Source organism: Ictidomys tridecemlineatus, chromosome 15 (assembly GCF_052094955.1).
Source record: "Ictidomys tridecemlineatus isolate mIctTri1 chromosome 15, mIctTri1.hap1, whole genome shotgun sequence".
Taxonomy (NCBI): Eukaryota; Metazoa; Chordata; class Mammalia; order Rodentia; family Sciuridae; genus Ictidomys; species Ictidomys tridecemlineatus.
In genome coordinates, this window is record NC_135491.1 from 60598660 (window position 1) to 60621841 (window position 23182).

Here is a 23182-nt window from a genome sequence, read left to right on the forward strand (position 1 = left end):
CACACTGCACACTCACGCAGAACACACACACTCTATCAGACACCCTGTCCTCACCGTCAGCCTGGGTGGGGTCTGCCATCAAGGCTCTGAGTTCTCTCAGCGCAACCCTGAGTGGTCCCAGGGGCTCCTCAGCATGGGTGGGTTCTGCCCTCATTCCCGAGGCTGCACCTGAGGGAGGGGAGGCAGAGGGGAAACTCAGGTCCCTGCAGATACCAGGCCTAGGTGTCAAGGACGGACAATGGATCCTCTCTCTGACACTGTGTACAGCGTGTCACATCAAAATGCTTATAAACAAAGTGAAGAAAAGCAGTTTTGCAGACCACAGCCATGAGTGTGAAAAGCACAGATGTGATGGAAACAGCTGCACAGATGGGGGTCAGGGGCAGGTGGGCATCCCCGCTGGACAACTGAGGGAGGCAGCCACACATCCACATCCCCATAGCAGGCCTGGGACAGAGCTGGTGACTGTCACCAGCTCCGCCTGCGGCTACATCTACTCAGGAGACACGTTGGCAAAAGATCCTGGTTTAAACTCTCACATCGTTTTCGCTAGAAAAGGAGAGGCATGCCTTAGAGCAAAGCAAGCTCACATGTGGCTTGGCTGCAGAGGCACACACTTACCAGTGCACGCTGTGCCTGTGGGTCTCGCCCAGCAGGAACTGGCAGCTATGGCTCTGCTCGAGAACTCCACCACACACCATGAAAGCACCTGGGGACCCAGGAGCTGAGGGCAGGGTCGCAGGCCTGTGACCCAGTGACTCAGCATGGGTCATGAATCTGAGTCTCAAAACAAAACTTAAAAAGGTCTGGGTTGGCCGGGCACAGTGGCTCACACATGTAATCCCGGAGGCTCGGGAGGCTGAGGCAGGAGGGTAGCAAGTTTAAAGCCAGCCTCAGCAACTTACCAAGACCCTGACTCAAAATAAAACAAAAAGGTCTGGGGATGTGACTCAGTGGTGAAGCACTCCCTGGGTTCATTCCTGGGTATCAAAAAAATTTCTGGGAAGTACAGCTCGGTGGTAGAGCACTTGCCTAGAAGCATGAGGGTTAGGGCTTGGTCCCCTAAAGTAGGAAGGTGTGAAGGAAGGCAACTCTCTGAAGAGAAGCCCTCACCATGTGGCTAAGGCGTCAGACCTCCCAGCTGTCCCCAACACAGCACTGGTCCCTGCCAGAGCTTCAGACTCTGCCCATTTGAGTCCCCTGGGTCTCCACAACCGTGGGGAACTGTCTAGGCCTATGGAAGGAGGGTTGGAAATAGAACTGGAGAGAGGACTCTGTCGAACAGAACAGGCTTGTTCAGCCTGCATGGCCCTACAGATGTCAAGGGACAAACACAAAGATGGACACAGTACGCCTGCAGTGCTAGTGATTTAGAGGCTGAAACAGGAGGATCACAAGTCGGAGGCAGCTTAGTGAGACCCTGTCTCAAAGCAGAAAATAAAAAGGGATGGTGCAGCTCAGTGGCAGTGTATTGCTAGGATTAACCTCAGCACCGAGAAAAGAACCCAAAACCCAAACCCACAAACTCTCTGCTTCAATGACAAGGTGCTGGTCCCTGTGACAAAATGACAGGGCAAAGCACCAGGTTGCTCTGGACAGGGCCCTTCCCTGCTGCTGCAAGAGCTGGCAGAAAGGACCCGGGTGTGCATGTGCAGACGTGTGCGACAGCGACCTGCAGGGCTGTGGAGCTCCGCCTCACGCTCTGTGCTCACAGAGCAAGTGGGGCCTCCACCACCAGCCGTTCCCTATGTGCTTCACGGGGCCATCTAAGGCACCAGAGTAGTCACACATCATGGCACCTACTGTGCCTGCAGGAGTCAGCACAGGCACCTGGCAGGCACAGGGGCTTCCGCCCCAAACACCCCTTATAAGAGCCAGGTTAAGGCAACCTATGGAACCCCCATCTCATTCGGTGTCACTATGAACAGCCCTGGCGGTCACTGATGCAGCCTTGGGGGCAGGGGCTCTGAGCCAGGGAAATGGGAAGCATCAGCCCCAGCAAGGGCAAGACTACCTTCTGGAGGCTTCTCAGCAGTGGAGCAGGCTTGGCAGTAGGCAGCATACAGAGACTGGGGGATTTTATCTGCTCTGGATCAGAAGACAACAATATTCAAGTCAATCATGACAATTTAATTCCCTAGTTTCTAACTCCTAAACTGTTTTGCAAAGTAAAAAACATTAAATTTAAATAAATGATACCTCACTGTGTATAGTACTATCCTGGTTTTTGTTTATTACCAGGGATGGAACCCAGAGGCACCTAACCACTGAGCCACATCCCAGCCCTTTTTATTTTGAGACAGAATCTCACTGAGTTGCTTAGGGTCTTGCTAAGTTGCTGAGCCTGGCCTTGAACTTATGATTCTCCTGCCTCAGCCTCCCAAGTCGCTGGGATCACAGGAGTGTGCCACTGCACCAGGTTCCATAATGGTTTAAGAAAAAAACATACATCGGCTTTGCATGGTACTTCCTCCACAACACACCAAGCGTAATTATGAACAGCCATCACTACTAAGAAGACCCGGAAGACCCAAGTGACACTGTCACACCCAGGCAGAACTCGCGGACAGTCTGTGTGACCCATCTCCAGGCTGCCTCCCAGGACTCTGCTCTGCCGCTCTGGGCTTTAATCTGGAGCACAGCTAGGCCCTCATGCTCATTTCTTGCCAGTCTCTCTGCAGGTGCCAGGCGCAGACCAACCCATTGGGCATCTGTGCCGATCCCTCCCAGGGCCTGCAGCAAGCACTTTTGATGCTGTCCCTAGGGCTGGCAGAATGCACTACAGGCCTCTGCATCAGATGTAACAAGTAGTCCCCACCCTGGAAGGAGGCTTGGTGACCTATCTGTGGCGATGCAATTGTCCTCCATGTCCTGTGCCATGGCCTACTGCCCTGTGTCCAGGCAGCACGAGCCCCTGCTGGCTCCCCACACCACTGTCTGCACAACGCTCAGTCAATGAATTTGAAACCTAGATGACACAGGTTTTCTAGAAACCTACAAAAGACTCAAGAGGAATAAAAAAAAAAACCTGGCTAACCTAATAGCTATTCACCACAGACGTCATCAGGACCAGACAGCTATGCAGCCAAGCGTGGCCAAGCCGCAGCCGTAGGAATCTCAGTTGCACACATTGCTCAGGGCACAGAAGAGAACCACCCATCCAACTTGTAAAGCAAGAAAACGTCACTGCCTAGGCAGCCAAGGTACACGAAGAGGATCAGGCTCAGGCTTTGTGAAACTTGCCCCGACCATCACCATATCACATCCAGCAGTTCCTAACAAAACCTCATCCCAGTAGGGACATGCCAGGAAGGCAAGGACAGTTCAACAGCAGGAAAAACCTACCTCAGGCATTACCACAGGACCAGAAGAGGAGCACGATCGTCCCGAGGACTCAACCCCTCAGGAAGTCCTGAGTGGGCCAGCGAGAGGGGCCTGCTCCACACAGAGACACCCAGAGCAGTCACCACGAGCCCCTGGTCCAGGGTGACTCTCAGCAGCATTCCTACTGCAGTGAGGATCAGCAGGGGAGGCCAGCTCCAGACTGCTGTCGTTCTAGGATAAACCAAAACTCCTCCTAACACAGCATGACAGAAGGCAAGAGGCCAGCGGCTAACAACCAGAACAGATGCTAGACACCAGGATACCCAAACCTCAGCCATACCCGAAGAAAGAATTCAAGAGAACATGCTGTTTGCCGTAGCAATGAAATCTAGGTACTCAGTAGTCATCTACAGAAGATGCACAAAAAGACACACTGGAGAACGGAAAACTGTCACTGTCACTGCGCTAGAAGCTCCCAGTGTTCCCGGACACACCCTGAGGATATTCACTGAAGTTGTGCTTCAAGAGTCCAGCCTGCAGGCCTGGACAGCTGTTGGCCGTCCAGTCTGTGAGACCTGATGAGTGGTGTGTGCCGAGAGGGTGCTCGGGCAGAGGGAACCCACACAGCAGCTAGAACAGAGCCAGAGCACGATGGGCCACCAAGGGGAGCTCTGGCTGTGCTGGCCGCAGCTGAAGACAAAAAACTCATGTGTGAGCCAGGAGCAATGGAGCACACCTGTAAACCCAGCAGCTCGGGAGGCTGAGGCAGGAGGACTGTGAGTTCAAAGCCAACCTCAGCAACAGCAAGCCACTAAGCAAATCAGCAAGACCATAAATAAAATACAAAATAGGGCTGGGGATGTGGTCAGTGGTTGAGGGCCCCTGGATTCTAACCACAATCCCCCCCCACCAAAAAAAAAAAAAAAAAAAACACAAGACGCCAACTCGAACCCACTGGAAATGCTCCTACGGAAAAATGAAAACAATGCTGGTGAGGGTGTGGAAACACCCAAGGGCTCTGCCTAGCAGAAAGAATCCATTTTAAAAGGCAAAGATAGCAAAATATGGGTGGAGGTTCATGGTGGTACTTTAAATGTGTTTTAAATTGCTGTATGTGCAGTTCTATGTATCAGAAATACTTTATTTATATCACAAATAAATAAAAACAAGGATGCTAGAGGTTTTTCCTGCCAGCTCCCATGGGCCCTGGAAACAGCAGGCACTTCCTACCTCCCTCAGGAAGAAGGGCCTTGCAGGCACCCACCCTCCCCGACCAGTGGAGGCCACCTGTGGGCGCGCTACCCAAGACCCCAGGATCCTGGTGAATCTCGAGGGCCACCCTAGTCCTTTCACCTGAGGCTTCTTCAGGCTCTTCCTTTCCTTCTGTCCCTAAATCCTCTTACCACAGTTATGAACTGGAACGTCAAAACTAACCCAGTCTCCCAAAGTTTCACTCAAGAATGATACTAAGTGGTGATACTGAGAATTGAGCAAATTTTGTTTTAAAAAAATCATAACCAACTACTTTTGGAGCCAACATTTTACAATAAACACAGGTGAAAGACATGTCTCTAAAAGAGAATCACACTTCTCTGCATCATCAAAGCCCTTCTGGAAAAGCTCCCACGTACCTCTTCAGGGCTTCTATGAGAGCCTCTCGAGAATCCGGGGCTGACGGGAGCTGTGGAAAGAACCAGAGCCCAGTGAGGAGTGTCTCGATTCCAGAGGTGGCCACATGCCTGGGCACGTCGTACTCACCACTCGCGGTGTGAGCAGGGCAGGCAGGAAGTGGGACAGGTAGTAGGACCTCCTGAATATGCTGCAGCACAGAGAAGCAGACAGCACCACAGTCAGCCCAGGTGCTCTGCACAAGGCTGCTGCCTACCCGTCTGCCGTTCTCTTTCCAGGATGCTGGGATGAGTCTTGCAGAGGGCATCAGTGGGGCGACAGCCCTGCACTCCAGGGAGTCGGGGACAGGACCGCCTGCCCAGGCGTAGGCAGGGTCAGCGGGGACCATTCTCTCCTTGGATCTGCGCTCAATCCCAGGAGCTACAGTCAGTCTTGCCTGCACTGGTAGCAACCACAATTCTGGGTGTTTTAGGACCACACTGAATCCAATCAAGTTTGCTGTGCAATTCCCTGGACTGACTCCATTTTGGTCCCTAAGCAAGCATTGATTAGAAAACCATCATTGGGTTAGGCATCGTGGCGAGCACTGATAATCTCAGAGACTCCCGAGGCTGAGGCAAGAGGATTGCAAGTTCAAGACCAGCCTTAGCAACTTAGTGAGACAACTCCAGTCTCAAAATCAAAAGGGCTGGGGATGTAGCTCAGCACTTAGGCATCCCTGGGTTTAATCCAGCACCAAAAATACAAAACCCCACCACTGCTACACTGGCCTGTGGTCTTCCCTCCCACGTGACTCCAGGGCACCCACTGGCCGTTTCTGGGAGGAAGAGCACCCTGTAACTTGCAGCAGGACACAGCTCTTGACCCTGCCACCACCGTGCCCAGCAGCCCCCTACCTAGCCTCCATGACCGGGACTGGGATCTTCCCCGTGTGCTCAAACACTAGGAGGGCCTTCTCCACGTCTTGAGCTGCCTGGCTGTGGGGCTGGTTCTGCACAGGGAGGAGAAAAAGGGAGGTAAGGAAGCAGAGGCCAACCCGTAAGCCCCACCCTCTTGGACCTGCATATGGGGGAGGGCTGCAAGAGCCACTCTAGAGCCGCCTTAAGTGGCATGCCTGCTGTTCCACTTTAGTTGGCATGGGGGACAATGTGACAGAGTGGGCTAACACTGGCGCTGCCAGGATTCTCTGCAGTCAGGAGGTAAAAGCTTAGGACTGGGAAGTATCTCAGCTGAGCACACGCTCACAGGTTTTAGGCCCTTCATTTATGCAAAAACTACATAAATGAAGGTGAAGGTTGAGGAGGGTACTACCCAGCAAGTGGAACTGGGACACGCAGATGGATCCTCCAAATGCATGCAGAGAGGTAAAGGGGACCTGGAATGTGCACATAGACCCTCCAGATACATGCAAACAGGGAAAGAGGCCACACTGTCTTCTGCCCTCAAAAGCACTAACCCAGCAGCCTGGGCCCTCGGGGACAGCTCAGCCCTCTAGAGAAGCCAGAGCGCCTGGATTGACTGGGATGCTGTCTGCTGCCCGCTCTAGGATGTCAGGGGCTGCCCTCAAAGGGTGGGAACAAGTGGAGACTTAACTTTTGAAATTTAAAATTATGAAAAGTCAGTCATGAGTAACTTATAAATAGCACCAAATCTCCAAGGACACCACCTGGCAGTGGTTCACCGAGCACTTCAGTGGCCTCTGTACCTATTCTTCAGCAACTCACAGCAGCACAGAGTCTTAAAAGACGAAGAAGCTGTTTCTACAGCAACACATGCGTCACGTGGCCAGCTGACATCTGTCCATAACAACCACTGGCACTTCTCTTTAATTCCTGGACAAATGCAGCCAATCACCTCTCACCTCTCCACTCCAGCCCACAATGCCAAGAAGCCCTGGTATGGAGAGCCACCATGAATTACTTGACGGTCTTCTCTTTGTATGGAAGCCAGGGAGACCTGGGTTTGGCATTACAAGCTATTCTGTGGCTCTTCCCATTCAAGGGATTGCCCAATGCACGTGACCTCTATCTCTGCTCTACTAAGGAAGACCCGTCTCATAGCCTCCGGAGTTGGGCGTAACTTGTTGGAAACTGGACAGCCCACCTCCCACCTGATTTGGAAAAGAACATTCCCTGGAAAACCTTTGATGTTCCCTGATAATAAATAAAGCCAGCGTGGGCTCCACCTTGCCCTTGGTTTCTTTTTAGTGTGAAAGCTCAGTCCCTAAGATCAGCTACCCCCTCCCGCCCCTGCTTTTAAAAATCACTTTCTGTGCCCTGTGGTTTTTTCCTCATTTTCTCTTTCTTGGCTTTTTTATTCTGCAGCCAGCCCATTCCACCAAGAGGAACTCATTTCCATCGCCTACTCGGGGTGTAGGCGAGACCCTGGCAGCAAGCTACCCCAAATGAGGCACCTGTGGGCCACTACTGACCAGACGCCCTCAGGGAACTGCCGCGAGCCAGGCACAGGACAGAGAGAGCCCAGGAGCTGGAGCTTGAGGCCCAGGAATGAAGGCCAGACCCCAGACCCACAGAGCAGCCCAAGGTGACCCACCTCTGTGACATCCTCACTTGAGGACAAATGCTCGTAGAGCCCCATATTCTCCAGAGAAACCTTCAGAAAAGAAAAACAAGAACATGAAAACAAAGATGGCTTCAGTGGTGCTGGCAGGGCCAGTGCATGCAGACTTGCCTTGAGGTCAGCCAGCCGAGTCTTAGCCAGGGCAACGTAGTCAGTGAGGAGGGTGCGGTACTTCCCGGGCACCAGGGGCGGGTAGAGAACATGCACCTGCGAGGACACATGGCAACATCAGTCCCAGGGCACCAGGCACTGCCACACCAAGACGGCCATGGCGGCCAGACACATGCTGGGCAGTGGAGGGCCACCCCCAGGCAGAATGCAGAGAAGAAACTGACGCCAGGGCCAGGCAGCCAGAGGCTCCAGGTACAGCGGCACCTGCAGCTGCACAGACCCACCAACATCCCAGTCAACCAGAGGACAGCAGGTCCACACCAATGCCACATCTGCGACACCACCAGAATGATGGATCCGTGGCAGGCAGTGTGCTGTGAAAAGGGCGCCCACCGCCCCACACTGAGCTTGTGTCCAGGGGGAAATGACAATGGAACAGGAGCCCAGAAGCACGGCCTGCAAGGACTAACCCAGGCTCTGGCCAGCAGTTGGAGCTGCACCAGAGGAAAAAAAAGGCAGAGAAGCTGCCACAGAGACCCAGGAGAGAGCAGGTGGCTAAATGTGGGAGAGGCTCTGCACAGGTCATGGCGCAGGAGAAGGCCTTGGGGACCGCGTGCCTCGCCTCTCAGAGGTGGGGGCTGGGGTGCACAGGGGGCTCAGATTGACTGCTCCTCCTCCCTCAGCACAACAGCACCCAGAAGCAGCCCAGAGCTGGGAGTGGGCAGGTGCGGCAGGATCTAGCCCCTGGCTGTGGGGGCATAGCCCCTCTGGAATGTAGTGGGGACTCCTGAGTAGAGGCTGAGATGTCAGTATCCACGACAGCATGATTCTCAGCAGCCAAGCTATGGAACCAGAACTGATGCCCGTAAACAGAGGAACAGATCGAGAAAATGTGCACATGTACAAAGCGGAGTTCTACCCAGCCATAATGAGAGTAAAATCACAGCATCTGCAGGTAAATGGATAGAAATTGAGAACATCATGCTAGGTAAGCTGGACTCAGAAAGTCAAGGATCAAATGTTTTCTCTCCCATGGGGAAGATAAAGGAAAGTAAGGGAAAGTTGGGGAGGGGACCGGATTTCATGAAGACACAGAAACACAGGGAAGATCAGTGGGTAGGAGAAGGACCAGAGGGAGAAGGAATGGGAAAAGGAGAAAAATGTGGAGTGAACCTAACAGAATCATGTCTCGTACATGCACATGAACTTACGTACTGTAGCAAGTACCAATCAAACATCAACAACAGGGAAAGGAAGACCAGAAGACAGAGGAGGGAGACGGGGGAGGGAAGAGGAGGGAACCAGGAGGGCCGACATCAAACTGCCTGCATGTACAGTTCTGCCCAAGCTACCCGCATACCACATGTGATCACAATACGCTAACAAAACCCAGGCTACACTGGGGCAGTTAGCTGATGAACCAAAGGTCTCTAACTTCCTTCCCCAGCCTCTCTATGGGAGAGGCCCCAGGTGGACGCCCACACCCAGCCTGGGGCATGTCATGAAACTAAAATGGACTTGTTACGAAAACTCAAACTACAGTAAACTCGCGAGAGGTCTGTTGCCTGCTCTCTACTCCTAGGAGTGATGACCCTAGGCAGTTCAGGCTATATCCTTCCAGATTCTTCTCCTTAAATGCATTAAAAAATTTACCATTTTTAAAAGAAAATGAGATCTGTCTCTTCTGGCTACACCACCTCTCGTCTTGCCCACATCTTCCCAGGCCTCCACCCTCCCACGCCCAGCACAAGTGAGGGCAGAGAGCTCGAGGGACCACCAATGCAGGCGGCTCCTCACCTGCATGTACCGGGGGGCTTCCCAGGGCACGAGGCTGGACAGGAACTTGAAAAGGAAGACCAAAGCCTTCTTGCTGCAGCTGTGGTAGCCCCGTGCACTCCCAAACGAGGCCTGAAGAGAGAAGGCAGAAGTGCTGCTCAGTGAGGTACCTGCCCACAGGCTGCGCATGCCCTGCCTCGGTCTGGCCCACAAGCAGAAGCTGCTGCTAAAAGAGAGACACGAGAAGCAATTCAGGTCCACACACTTAAGACAGGTAACAGCCGAGCCCTGGCTGAGGAGGAGGCTGAACGTTTACTCAAAGAAAAGTCAAAAACCATTCTGAGCAGCGGGTATCTACTGGAGGATGCCACGACAGGACCAGGGACCAAAGCGGGAGGGGTTGGGGGAAGGAGGCTTTGGGTCAGCAGTGGCTCTGAGCACACAGTGTGTACCTGCAAAGAGCAAGCCTAGGAGAGGACTGGGCAGTGCTCCCACAGACCAGAACCTGCCCTGTGCCGACTACGGGGCACAGAGCACCAGCTCCTGCCAACCCCAGAGCTACTGCTCCAGGCATCATGAGGACCCAGCTGCAGCGAGAACAGGGGCCACACTGGGTCAAGAGCAGCCTCCTGTGTACCCTCCCCACTGCCCTGCACAGAAGAGCTTGTGTGCTCTCGACCAGCACTTCCAAAGCCCTCCACTGGCATGTCTGACAGCAGCAGGTGTGGGAACTGCAGGACAAATCACAGAGCAGGTGGACTAACGGAGGGACACAGAGCAAGGACACAGGCCCCTGAGGACAAAGCCTGCACCTCAGACCTCCAGGGAAACCACAGGCACAGGTGTCCTGCTGAGGTTGCCCAGCACTTGCTTTCACTCCCACCTACTGGGTTTACTGACTGTCCACAAGAGAGAAGGAGCACTGGGCACAGTGGCGCATGCCTGTAATCCCAGGCTCGGAGGCGGAGGCAGGAAGATCTCGAGTTCAAAGCCAGCCTCAGCAATAGCGAGGCACTAAGCAGCTCAGTGAGACCTTATCTCTAAATAAAATTCAAAATAGGGCTGGAGATGTGGCTCAGTGGTTGAGTGGCCCTGAGTTCCATCCCTGGTATCCTCCCCCCACCAAAAAAAAAAAAAGAGGGAAAAAGCCTTTGTCCAGCAGTTGAAGGAGGACACAGAATAAAACTTGGAGACACACAAGGAAGCCTGTCGGGGACATCGCTGCCACAAAGCCATCCTGAAGCTCTTTTCTCGTGAGATAGCAGCACTTGGGACCCCAGTGGTACCTCCACAGGCCAGCCAGGAGGACGACACTCAGCTTCCCAGGAAACTCACCTTGAACCAGTCTGCGTAGGATGGGAATACAGAGGGGCCCTCCTGGGCAGCCTGGCGCACAATCAGGAAGGCAGTGACCATGCTGTCCAGATGGTAGCTCTCGAAGGCATGGGCCATCAAACGGGCCACCCAATCTGTCAGACAGTGACACTGTCAGCAGGCAGATTAGGCCATCCTGGCTGGGATGTGCCCTCCCAAACACCAGCTTCCCGAGGACTGAGCCACGATTGCAGCACAGACCACTGGACAGAGGAAGTAGCACCACTCCTTCACTCCTCGGCCACAGGCAATCTGGACCGTCCCAGCAACAGGGCTCACAGTTGGGCAGCAGGAAGGGCTTCGGGTGGATTCGACCCCTAGCAGGTTCTGCTGCCACCACTGTGCACCCACTCGCTCACACCCTGCAGCTGAGTGCACACCTTGCACCAGCTGCAGTGCCTCTGGGAAGCAGACGACCAGTGTAGACACACAGGACAGCACGCGCTGCCAGTTGACCTCACGTGTCTCCAGAACCTCCTGCAAACGGCCGACTGACTCCTCTGGACTCAGCATCACCAGGAGCTGAAATCAAAGTCCCAGCTCCCTCAACACCACGGCAAACCCATCGCACCGGCACTGGTCCTTCTCCCTGCAGAGTGGGGGGTCCACCAGAAGGGCAGATCCAGCAGGGATCAAGGAGTGCTCAGAGTGAACAAGTGGCATCACTTCTCACAGTGGCCAGCGCTGGCTGGAGAAACACTTGTCTCAGAAGGGGTGGTTGGTGTCCAGGAGGGAGTGACCAGGATACCAAGCCGAAGCCAGAGCCAGCCTCAGATGGGGCCCCGCCCCACCCCGGGTGCAGTGCAGGCACAGGACAGCCAGCAGACACTCACCCTGCGGTACAGCGTGGTGAGCAGAGGGTGGGTCCTGACGAAGCTCCACTCTCGCTGCCTCTGAATTGCATCAGACGCTCCAGGAGGGAAACAGACATGAGCTTCAAGTTGGCATTTATCAAACAGTTTTAAAGCTTCCACATGGAGGGCTGGGGTTGTGGCTCAGTAATAGAGCATTTGCCTCGAATGTGCGAGGCCCTGGGTTTGATCCTCAGCACCACATAAAAATAAACAAACAAAACAAAGGTATTGTGTCCAACTACAACCAAAAAAAATTTTTTAAAAAGCTTCCACATGGAAAGAGAGTTGGGTTTCAGTCTGTGTATTTAACTCCAGCGAAGTGCCCATCTGCCTTGGGACCTGGGGTGCTGGCTCCAGGACTCAGGCTCTGCACAAGTCCTTACAGACAACGGCAAGTCTGCTCAGAGCCCACCTCTCTCTCCAGGTCCTTCACCTCTCCAGCAGCACTGCAGATATTTCTATTTTGGTAGCAAGACAAGTGATAATTCTTCTGTTTTCTCGTAGTTTCTCGTAAGAAAACTCAGAATTATCTTATTTTTTGGTAATGCTGGAGATGAAACCCATAGTCTCACACATTCCAGGCAAGTGCTCTACCCTAAGGGCATACCTCTAGCCCTGGAGATCACTTTGAAATGAAAGGACATTTGGTAACAGAGAGCTGTGAAAACCTGGGGCTACTCAGAGCATTCAGCTGCACCCTCAGGTCTCAGGGCCCAAGTTCCTGTAGAGGACAGAGCCAGGAGTCCATCAGGGCCCAGGGAGCTGCCCCAGAGTGCACAGGGGCCAAGGTGCTGGGCCTACCTTTCAGTACAGGGCTGTGAGTGAGAACCTGGGTCAGGGTGTGGCTGAGGAACCTCTTCAGCGCATCCGCAGAAACCCCACCACACGGGAGAGCCTGGAACACGCCAAGCCTGAGCACAGCAGAGGGAGACTCAGGAGGGAAGGCCGCCCCTTCAGGCCCAGTCCTCCCACCGTGGGTCTCGAAGGCATTCCTTTCTTTATCCTTAAAAGCGCTGTCTTGGTCAGGCCATGAAGCGGCAGGGGTTTTTGTTTTTTCTTTCTTCTTTTGATACAAGGAATAGAAACCAGGGGTGCTCTACCACTGACTACACCCCCCCAGTCCTTTTTATTTTATGACAGGATCTAAGTTGCCCAGGTTAGTCTTGAACTTGCATCCTCCTGCCTCAACCTCCCGAGTCCCTACAATCACAGGTGTGGCCACTGCACCTGGCCAGCTCTAGGCTTTGAGTGGAATCCAAGGAAAATGGTCTTATCAAGACAGAAATGAAGCAGTGAGGAGCTGAGAGTACAGAGGCAGGCTGGAGGAGAGAAGCAGATAAGGAAGATGGGCCATAACTGAGCAGCAGTGGGCAGCCAGGAGGCCTCAGCCACCAGGAGCAGACCAGGGCATAGCACCCGGCATGGGCGGTGGCTGTGGCAGCTGTGCTCTTGTTGGAACCAACGACTCCGAGAGAGCAGGGAAGGAGCATGGGGCAGATGTCCCTAGGCTGGGGTCCGCCTGCCACTGTGCAAGACTCCCCAACACGGGTAAGGCACCCACAGCCATGGCAGCGAGGGGGCAAGAACCAAGGGGCCAGCAGTTAAGTCCTACCCCTGCCAGCCTTCTCCACAGAGCACGCTGCAGCCGGGCCAGCGGGAGCCTGGCCATTCCCATGAGAGAATGTCTGAACTTAAAGTACGACAGCCAAACACAGACATGAGGAGAAAGAGCACAGCAAGCCACCAGACTCAGGAAGCTTGTCTCAGAGATCTGGCCCAACAGGCTGTCTGGGCCGGACCTGCCAGCCTAGCTCAGTGGGGAGCCTACCTGAGGTGCACAGACAGGGCCTCATTACAGGGTCACAGAGAGTGTCCTCACAAGAAGCCAGACCTGCTGGCCCTCAAACTCCAGCTTAGACCCAGAACTGTGAGAACATGTCTGCTAAGCCACACAGTCCACTATATTTTTCTCTGGTAGCTTGGGCAGACTAACACACACACATACGCGCACACACACATATACACACACACAAATAACGTGGTGCACTCCTAATTTTGTACCCAAAAGGACTTAACATCAGCATACTATAGCGACATGGCCTCATCAATGTTCATAGCAACTCAATTCACAATGGCTAAGCTATGCCATCAACCTAGGTGCCCTTTATGAATGCATAAAGAAAATGTGGCACATATACACAATAGAATTACTCAGCCATAAAGAATGAGATTATGGCATTTGCCAGGAAATGGATGGAATGTATCATGCTAAGTGAAATAAGCCAAACCCAAAAATTAAAGGCAGAATGTTCTCTCTGATATGCAGATGCTGACTCACAATGGGGGTGGAGGTTCACTGAACTGGACAGGAGAGTGAGGGGAAGGGAAGGGGACGGGAAAGACAGTAGGATGAATTGAACATAACCTCCCAGTGTTCTTCTGTGAGTACACATAGTATGTCAAGGTACACTCCACCATCACATGTAACTCAATAACCAAATGGTGTTTTAACCACTGCAACAGAAACACTGAGTCATTCAGCACATCCAGCCCCTTGTAAGAGATAAAAATCAAGAGCAAAACAATTAAAAGACTGAGAAGAGGGCTGGGGATGTGGCTCAAGCGGTAGCGCACTCGCCTGGCAAGCGTGTGGCCCGGGGTTCGATCCTCAGCACCAAAAACAGAGATGTTGTGTCCGCCAAAAACTAAACAATAAATATTAAAAAAAAAAAAAATTCTCTCTCTCTCTAAAAAAAGACTGAGAAGACCTGGAAATATGGGGGCCTCTACCCTGGCCTCTTGGGATTCCACCCTCAAGACCCTGACCCACTGTGCACTGAAGCACATCCTGACCCCCACCTCCCACACTCAACTCTGAGTCTACGGAGCCCTGGAAAGAGAAGGCCACCCTGACCAAGCCTGACAATGGCAGATCTGAGCAGGACCCAGAGAGCATGCGGGGCTGGCCACGCGGGAGGACCAACAGCAGCAGCCTGTTCTGGGAAGCTCTGTGGTAGGGTCTGAGGGCAAAGAGAGGAGGAAGCCATGGGGCTCAGCTCACGTCAGGAGGGAGAGGAGCAACTACCAGGCCCCATTTCCTGCGGGACTCCAGAAGCAGGAGTACGGGGTGGGTCTCCTACTGGCTCTCAGAAGATGAAGGAGAGAGTGGTGCCCTGGGCCAGGGGTTGCTACCCTAGAAGGTTTCAATACCATGGGATGGCCTCCACTCCCTGGCCTCCCTATGAGCTTGGACCCTTCCCCAAATTGCCCACATACCAGCAGCTCACCACCCTGTGATCAGAGGACTCCTCCTGAAGGCCGGCAGCCAAAGCGTCAAGTGCCACTGACAACACAGGACAGAAGCAGCACTCAGCAGGCGCTGACAGTCTGTCAGCACCCACCCTCAAGTGCTCTGGGACAAGGGGTCAATTTCTGAGTCTCAGGCCTCTGCAGGCCCTTAAATCCCATGGCACTAGGTCCAGCCAGCCAGTTACCTACCCTGAGGACACCGAGGCCTGCCAGCTTTTTGTTTTCTTTTGTGGTTCTGGGGATGGAATCCAGGGCCTGGCACAAGCTAGAAGTGCTCGGCCACTGAACTGGGTCCCCAGCTCCTCACAACAAGCAGGCTGCTGATGCTGCAGTAAGCTGCACCACTGTGCAGCCCTGGAGCTGACTGTGCAGCACACTGAACGGGGCTCTGCAGCACCACGCCGGCCAACTACTGCCAGGGCAAGGCCGGAAAGCTGGGAAGGCTCCTGAGCAGCCACGCATTCCCAGCTGCAGGGGCCACCGACTTACATGAGAGCATGCTCTGCAGCACCTCAGCAGCCACCTGTCATAACAGAGCAAAGGGCCGTCACTCGGCAGTGTCTGGGCAGTCACGCACTCGCACTAGACACACCTGTCACCTCTACAAAGAAGAGCACCTCCAAAATTCCTTCACAAACCTAGAGATCCCCCAACGCTGCCCACCATGACACCAGGCATGCCCCCGCGAGGTCCAGGCCCGACCCACAGCCCCCACTCTGGCTGCACCCCCTCCCCTCCTGCCCTGCCAGGATAGACCTGTGCTGCTATGAAGACTCCTGCCCTGGAGACCTCTGGAAACTCAGAGGACACCCTCAGTGGTCACTTCGCAGAAAATGATTTCCTTACACAAAACTTACAAGTGTGGACACAGAACAAATGGCAGCCACTAGCCCAGGAGTTCCAAAAGGAGCCAAGACCTGGTGGGGCCTACTCCTCAGGCCCCAGCCCACTGCTGCTAGGAGGCTGAGTCGGGCAGCTCCCTGCTCTGCTGTCCCTCCTACCTGGGACATTGTTCCAGTCTCCTCCACTCTTCTCAGATCCGAGTTTTCCTGAAATCCCTGTGAAACCAACAGCTCCACAAAATCTGGAAAACCACAAACCAAAGTATTTACACACATATGGTCTCCAAGCAGCTGTGACTCACACGGATCCCTAGGGCCACCCAGCCCCATTCCTATCAACATGCACGCACTCACCAAGCCAGACTTACCCTCACTCTATTTTGGAAGTACTTAGCATACATCAAATTTATATTAAGGGCTTTTTCTCCTAATGCAAAGAAGTAGATCTCAAGGGATGGCTCATGGATGGTCCCCCCACAGCAAATACAGGACATGCAGCTCATCCCACCAGGAAGGAACTTTTTGCAAGGGAGGATCCCAGGCAATGAAGGCGACCAAGGCTCACAGAGCAAACAGAGCTGGCCACTAATGGAAAACGCAGGCTCTGCCAACCCCCTCCAACTGCTGAGGCTAAAAGCAAATTCAGGACACCACGAACTTGCTGGGCCCCACGCTCACAGGCATGGCGAATGCTCGGCTTCCCACTGGCCGAGGGAACTTTTTTTAATATTTACTTTTTACTTTCAGGTGGACATTATATCTTTATTTTATCTTTATTGGTGCTGAGGATCAAACCCACGGCCTCATGCATGTCAGGCACTCTACCACTGAGCCACAACCCCAGTGCCCCCAAGGTACTTTTCTCAGGAACTATGAACATACCAGAGAGCACAGCCCTAGCGATGTCCAGGGATGGGCAGGAGGTGTCTATCTGCTGGCACAGGAGGCGCAGGTTCCTGAAGAGCCACGCCACCACGGCCCGCATGTCAGGATGGCTGGGGATACAGCGTACAGTGGAACCGGGTCTGCCTGACCCCATGGCTGCCTCCCCTTACTTGGCAATTTTCTGCAACCCTCACTCCACTGTGAAGCCTAGTCTTTCTGCCCCAAAAGTCCAGGGACCAGCTACAGAGTTCTGCCTGGCTGCAAATGAGCCAGAAACAATCAATTTCTTTCTTTCTTTCTTTCTTTTTTTTTTTTTTTAATATTTATTATTTAGTTTTCGGCAGACACAACATCTTTGTATGTGGTGTTGAGGATCGAACCCGGGCCGCACACATGCCAGGCGAGCGTCCTACCACTTGAGCCACATCCCCAGCCCCAGAAACAATCAATTTCAAATGGTTCACTTATCTGCACTGAACACTGTGGGGATCAGGGATGGGACACATACGGGACATGTGCAGCTCCTTTGCACATACTCTCTGTATGTCTTTGTTTCCTACTTCACTGGTTTCTGCTATAACCCTTATTACTTTCTCCCTCCATCTGGCTTAACTTGCTCTTCTCTTTCTAGTCTCTGAGGTTAAGCCTAGATAACATTCTTTTTTGAAATATAGGTTTTTACAAATATGGATTGCCCTCTAAACATTTCCTTAGCTGTGTTCCACAGATTCTGGAAGACTATTTTCATTTCCACTCATCTCAAGGTATATTAGGTGCACACTAAACTTCATGTAGTGAAGTTTACTACCCTTGTATAGCTTCTGGCTCTGTCACGTTTAGGCTTCCCACTTCAAGATCACGAAAGTCCTCCCAGGGCTGGCTTTTATGTATTGACAATTTCCTCTTTAATTCATCTAGAGGTTTTGTTTAGTTTTACATAAAGAACCCAGGAACTCACAGGTTCCAGGCAGCTAGAGGACACTGAGCCACCCCATAGCCTGAGCTTTTTTTGAAATAAGAAAAAGATACGACCTTTTTTAATCAGTGTGAGCCACTGTCACACCACCATTTGATTTCAGGTGGTGTGAAAAAAATCACACATGATTTCAATAACAACTAATTCTCGTTAAACAATGAGGCAATTACTTCTCCAGGTGCTTTTGGAAGTAAATAATTCATACTAAACAGCAATGTCAAAGCAACACGGATTCACTAGTGCACTACCTTTCCAGCAGCTCTTGTAGGCTCACGACACTTTGCACATGAAGACGCCACACAGCTTCAAGCAAGAGAGAGTTCTGAGGAAAATGAGTGCTATGAGTCTGGGCCAGTGTCCCAGCCTAGGCCGACTTCACGCCCACTGAAACATGGCCCGAGGCCACACTTTGGGCTCAGGTTCCTACCCCCCTTCAGGCTCTTCTGCTGTCCTGGGGCTTCTCTCCGTTCCCACAGTCTAACCTGCTGCCTGTCAGGCTCTCGCAAGCCACCCCAACCTGGCTCCATGCAGCCAACACAGCAACGCAGTGGTTAAATGCCCCTGGGTTCTAATCCCCAGTTCTCCAACTCTTCCGTAGATGCCTTTACTGGCTCCTCATCGCTTTGGGGACAGTCAAACTCTTATGCGTGGCACAGGCCTTTCCTCATGAGCCTCCCCCAGGGAAGCCCCCTGGACTGGCCAGGCATTCACACCATTCCACTGGACCCTGCTCAGACCACGCTGATCTTGTCCCCCACCACTTGCTATCCCCTCCCCTCCCCCAACCTCCAGGCAACTTTCAGCTGCCAAGAAGCCTTTCCTCACACCTTCTCTGCACAACTGTGAAGGTGACACAATGCAATTTTCATGTGCATGTCATTGCCTTGTCCTAAATTAGATGCAATGAGCACAGGGATCATAAGCAGGATAAAAGGATAGAAGTTACCACTTTGGCCGTTTCTTCCCTTTTATACACTTGCTCAGGCAGTTAGCACAAAATGGTAACTGAGCACTTTCAAATCTTCAAAAAAAAAAATCTGTAAACTGCCAGGTGCAGTGGTACACACCTGTAATCCTAGCGGTTAGGGAGGCTGAGGCAGCTGGGTCTGAAGCTTGAGGCCAGGCTCAGCAACTTAGCAAGGCCCTCAACAACTTAGCAAGACCCTGTCTCAAGATAAAAAATAAAAAGGACCAGGGATGTGACGCAGTAGTTAAATGCTCCTAGGTTCTAATCCCTGGTACCAAAAACCAAAACGAAAAATATCTATAAACCTACAGAGTTTGAATTATTCAAAAAAATACTTTTAGTATATTTAAATACTCTACTACTACACTGAAAAAGACTTCATGATAATATACCCAAGAAGGCAGACCACCCTGTTTCTGGGATGCACTGTATTCTAATAAAGATTGCCAACAATGGGCAGACACTGGCAAAAGGACTGAGGCTCTTCCTTCCCAGCACAGGAGCATCTGATGAACTTTTATTTCATTATCATTAAACAACATATTCAACTGAATCCCCAAGAAAACCCAGGGTTCTGGCTCCAACCAAATCAACAGAGCACTGCTGGACAAGACCAGAGCTGGGGTTGTTACCTGTGCTTTCCATACTTCTTGGCAGAAGGAGAGGCGGGAGAACATGCTATGTGCCAGAAGATACTGAGCAATCTCAAGCAAGGAAGATAGTTTCTTCTGAAAGGACAATAGGCCTTTTTTGAAGACAGGCAGACCACCTAAACTACAGCAGTGTGCTATTTCCACACAAACTCATGAGCAACAACATGTGACATTTAGGGGAACTGGCATCTCACTCTTTGCTCAGTGCTGAGCAGCACGGGATGGCTAGGCTCCTCGCAGACCCTCTTCATACTGCAGGCAACTGTCCTTGCTGACAGGATCCCCACAGGAACCCCCAGCTTCAAGGCCTGATCCTGAAAAGCAGAGCCTTAAAGACAAAACAAAAAACAAAACTTTTCCTGAAAACATCAGCCATTTGAGTTAAAATATCTTTTTAAGCCACAGCACACAGAAAACTGTCTTCAAAAGGGGGAAAAATGTAAAGGGAAAAACATGATACACAAAATAAGACACTTTCATGGACCAAGCAGCTCTACTACAATGAGAGGTAATTTCTGAACCCAGAGCTGTGCACACGCACAGGCAAGCAGGATGAGCAGATACGCTGACGGTTACACAAAGAGCTCTATCTCCACCGTTCAGCCAGCACCACGGAATGAGAACCCCAGCAGGCTCTTTCAACTATTCTTCTCCTTTCTCTTCTTTTATTCCCCGTGCTGGGGATGGAACCCAAGGCCGCCCATGCTAGGTAAGTGCCCAGCCACTAAGCGTTCATGGGCGCGGCAGTTTGTCTTCCTGATTACTTCAGCATCCAGATAGCGTGTAGGATGGAAGCATCCCACCGCCTTTATAGGTAGGGGCTTCCCAATGCTCTGCCACTCACACCTGGTGGGAGCAAGGGCCACAGGTGGAGTCAGTCTGCAGGGCTAACAGAAGGAACCTCAATGCTGACTCTCAGGCAGCCACCAGGCTACTCCTGAGCAACCAGTCTCTAGTCTACCTTCCTTGAAGTGAGAAATGCTGTGCACCCTGGAAATAGGTAAGACCTATAAGCAGTCACTTCCTTAGCTTCAAAAACTAATTTATGAGAAGAAATAGAAAGTTCTAGTACATGATTATTATCTTCAAGATTCTGAAAGCACATATATATGAAGTGAGCAAATGTGATGGTTTTAGAGGCTTCAGTAGAGTATTAGAAATCAACTATTTGTTGCCAGGGAAAAATTTATTTTCATTTAAAATGCATTTATCTTATTTACTTATTTAATTTTTAAAGCATGGTAGCCATCTCTTCAGCAAAAAAACAAATTTAGGGGCTGGGGTTGTGGCTCAGCGGTAGAGCACTTGCCTAGCACGTGCGAGGCCCAGGGTTCGATCCTCAGCACCACATAAAAATAAATAAATAAAATAAAGGTACTGTGTACACTAAATAAATATTAAAAAAAAAAAGAAAAACAAATTTAAAAACTAGTGGATGGGAGCTGGGGTAAAGGCTGAACGGTAGAGTGCTCGCCTCACACGTGCAAGGCCCTGGATTTGATCCTCAGCACCAGATTAAAAAATAAATAAATAAATAAAAATAAAGCTATAAAAAACAACAACTACTACTACTAATGGGTGGAAGGTCCATACTTCTGTGATTAAGGATAAACAGCACAAGATCTCTTGCCTCATCCAAAGTCCTTACAAGAATGTACAACCATGCCTGGCCCCTGGACTTGTGACCCATCATCTGTGAGATTCAAAACCAGTTATGGCAGTGAAAATCAGGATCATTTCCCAATGGCACACAGCATCAGAAATTCTGCCAGACCTATTATCTAAGGTCACCTTTATACTTCTTAAGAACAAATTAGTGACTCAGTTAATTCCACTATTTGCAAAAATAGCTGTCACGTAAAAAACTATGAAGGACAAGAAGAAATCTAACACATTTTTTGTTATCTCCTCCAGAGCCTTCCCTCTCTCACTAACCCAAATTGGGAGGAAAGTGGCCCCCCAGAAACACGCTTGCCCTCCTCCTTCCTCCCTGACACACACCTAGAAACACACAGCCTTCCTGCCTGCTCTGCACTGCAGCCGCTGCTCGTGCACCTCTGTGGATGAGCAGCACACACTGCGGCCTTTCCCGAGTCAGTCGGTGTCTAAACCAGCGACACCGAATCCTCCAAGTCCACGAATCAGGAGCCCAAGTGCAACTCACCTATGAAAGAACAAGAGCCGCCCGTGGAGCCCTGGTCACTGTCACAACCCATCACTGCGTCGAGGCGCGGCTTTCCACAGGGTGGAGCTTCCACCTAGAATCAAGGCGGGGCGAGCACCGCTGTCACAACCCGGAGGCTCCCAGCGGCCGGCCTGAGGCTTCCAGAGGGAACTGACCGCAGCCTGCGGAGGGGCGCTAGGCCACCGAGACGCCGCTCTGCTCCCCGGCAGCCGCGAGCCACGGCCACGCCGCCCTCTCTCACCTCGAGCAGAAGGTCACTCAGGCTCTGGTGGCGTCGCAGGAGTTGCACGGCCGAGTCCTTGAGTTTCGGTCCCCTTTCGGGGTTATATTTCTGCCTCTTGACTCTTCCCGCTAAGGAAAAGGAGAAAATCAGCTTCCAGACGTCGACCCGGCGAGCTCCTGCCCCGGCCCGGGGGACGCGGGGCCCAGCGGGCGGGGGGCCGGGCCGCCGGGATCCTTCAGGCCGGAGCCGCCCCGCCGCGGTGGGGAGGCGCCCGGGGAGGGGGCGCGGGCCGGCGGAGGGCCGCCCACCTACCCAGCAGCTCGGCCCAGGACCGCCGGCGGCGCAGCGGATCGGAACCGGCGGCCGCTCCCGGAGGCGGCGAGCCCGCCATGGTGAGCGCCAGGACGTCGAGGCGCTCGCTCGCCGAGCCCGCGCTGCCTTCTCATTGGCTGCGGCCGGTTCGCGTGTTTCCGGGCTGAAGTCCCCAGGCCACACCCCACGGAGGCGGAAACCTCGGGCCGCGGCCATCTTGGTAGTGGCGTCGGAAAAAAGGCGCTAGCGGCCATCTGGGTGGTGGCAGGAGCGTCGAGCGCTCACGCCGCGAGAGAAAAGTTCCCCGGGGTTTGAAGCTGGAAGGGGCGGTGCGGCCTGACAGTGGCATCCTGCGAGGAAAGAGCGACGTCCCTCACGCGTCTTTCCTGACGGAGAGGACCGGCGCTACAGACCCAGAGCGAGAGAGGCCGAAAACCTCCGGCTGCGGGGCGGGCCAGCTCCTGCCGCACCAGGTCTGCCTTTCCCGGGGTTGCTGGCCGAGTTCTCCTGTCGGGAAAGACTGGCCCGAGGGGCTTTTGTGCCCCGGCGTGACTCTCCTGACGCCCAGGTTAGGGGAGCAGAATGGAGCTCATAATGTCCCCTAGGGAAAAAGGGCCCCACCGCCTATGCCAAAACCAACGATCACGGTCTTTTCCCGTAATAGGGGCCCCTGCAACCTGAAGTGTGTAAGGGAGTTACAGAATACACCAACTGCGCTTTCTGCATGCCAGCTATCTCCCTGGTGTGGTGGGGACAGATGAGACAAGACCTGGAGACAGCAGGAAACATTGATTTGGCTGTAGGCAGGTTCAGAGGGCAGAGCTTCTGCTGTAATCCATCGGAAAGGACACTCGCAGAGTCTTACACAGTCCACAGAGCACACCACACACCTGAATCTTGTGCAAGAGGTTCACTGTTGGTGAAAGAGATGGGGACTATCTCTAAATCCTTGAGGTGGGACAGTCCAAGTTAACTGGGTACAGGTGTGACTGTCTGGGTCTGTCCAGGTGAAGAGGAAAATGTTCTGGAATTGGGGTGTGAGGGAATGGAGAAGAAGGCATCCAAAACCGAAAAATGAGTGATGTGGGGCTGGGGATGTGGCTTAAGCGGTAGCACGCTCGCCTGGCATGCATGCGGCCCAGGTTCCATCCTCAGCACCACGTACAAAGAAAGATGTTGTAT

At 52.6% G+C, this 23182-nt stretch overlaps 1 protein-coding gene across 6 annotated transcripts in view; it reads right to left on the reverse strand.

Moving 5' to 3' along the window:
• The window catches only part of Fanca (FA complementation group A), a 39172-nt gene extending 17017 nt beyond the window's left edge, over positions 1 to 22155 (reverse strand). For 3 of the 6 annotated variants that reach the window (XM_078032845.1, XM_078032844.1, XM_078032847.1), the window contains exons 1-21: positions 22001 to 22155; positions 21707 to 21816; positions 21445 to 21538; positions 19475 to 19608; positions 19260 to 19355; positions 17909 to 17982; positions 16682 to 16794; positions 15959 to 16041; positions 15447 to 15480; positions 14925 to 14991; positions 12450 to 12559; positions 11628 to 11704; positions 11175 to 11316; positions 10756 to 10889; positions 9442 to 9552; positions 7507 to 7740; positions 5850 to 5944; positions 5083 to 5143; positions 4956 to 5005; positions 2015 to 2088; positions 55 to 168 (exon numbers count right to left, since the gene is read on the reverse strand). In XM_078032845.1, the coding sequence (XP_077888971.1) occupies positions 55 to 168; positions 2015 to 2088; positions 4956 to 5005; positions 5083 to 5143; positions 5850 to 5944; positions 7507 to 7740; positions 9442 to 9552; positions 10756 to 10889; positions 11175 to 11316; positions 11628 to 11704; positions 12450 to 12559; positions 14925 to 14991; positions 15447 to 15480; positions 15959 to 16041; positions 16682 to 16794; positions 17909 to 17982; positions 19260 to 19355; positions 19475 to 19608; positions 21445 to 21538; positions 21707 to 21816; positions 22001 to 22079 (2086 nt within the window). In that variant the 5' untranslated portion in view covers positions 22080 to 22155. Of the gene's footprint in view, positions 1 to 54; positions 169 to 2014; positions 2089 to 4955; positions 5006 to 5082; positions 5144 to 5849; positions 5945 to 7506; positions 7741 to 9441; positions 9553 to 10755; positions 10890 to 11174; positions 11317 to 11627; positions 11705 to 12449; positions 12560 to 14924; positions 14992 to 15446; positions 15481 to 15958; positions 16042 to 16681; positions 16795 to 17908; positions 17983 to 19259; positions 19356 to 19474; positions 19609 to 21444; positions 21544 to 21706; positions 21817 to 22000 lie in introns of those variants that run through there. The other 3 variants (XM_078032846.1, XM_078032848.1, XM_078032851.1) reach the window with 3 other exon arrangements.
• Positions 22156 to 23182: the final 1027 nt, after the last annotated feature.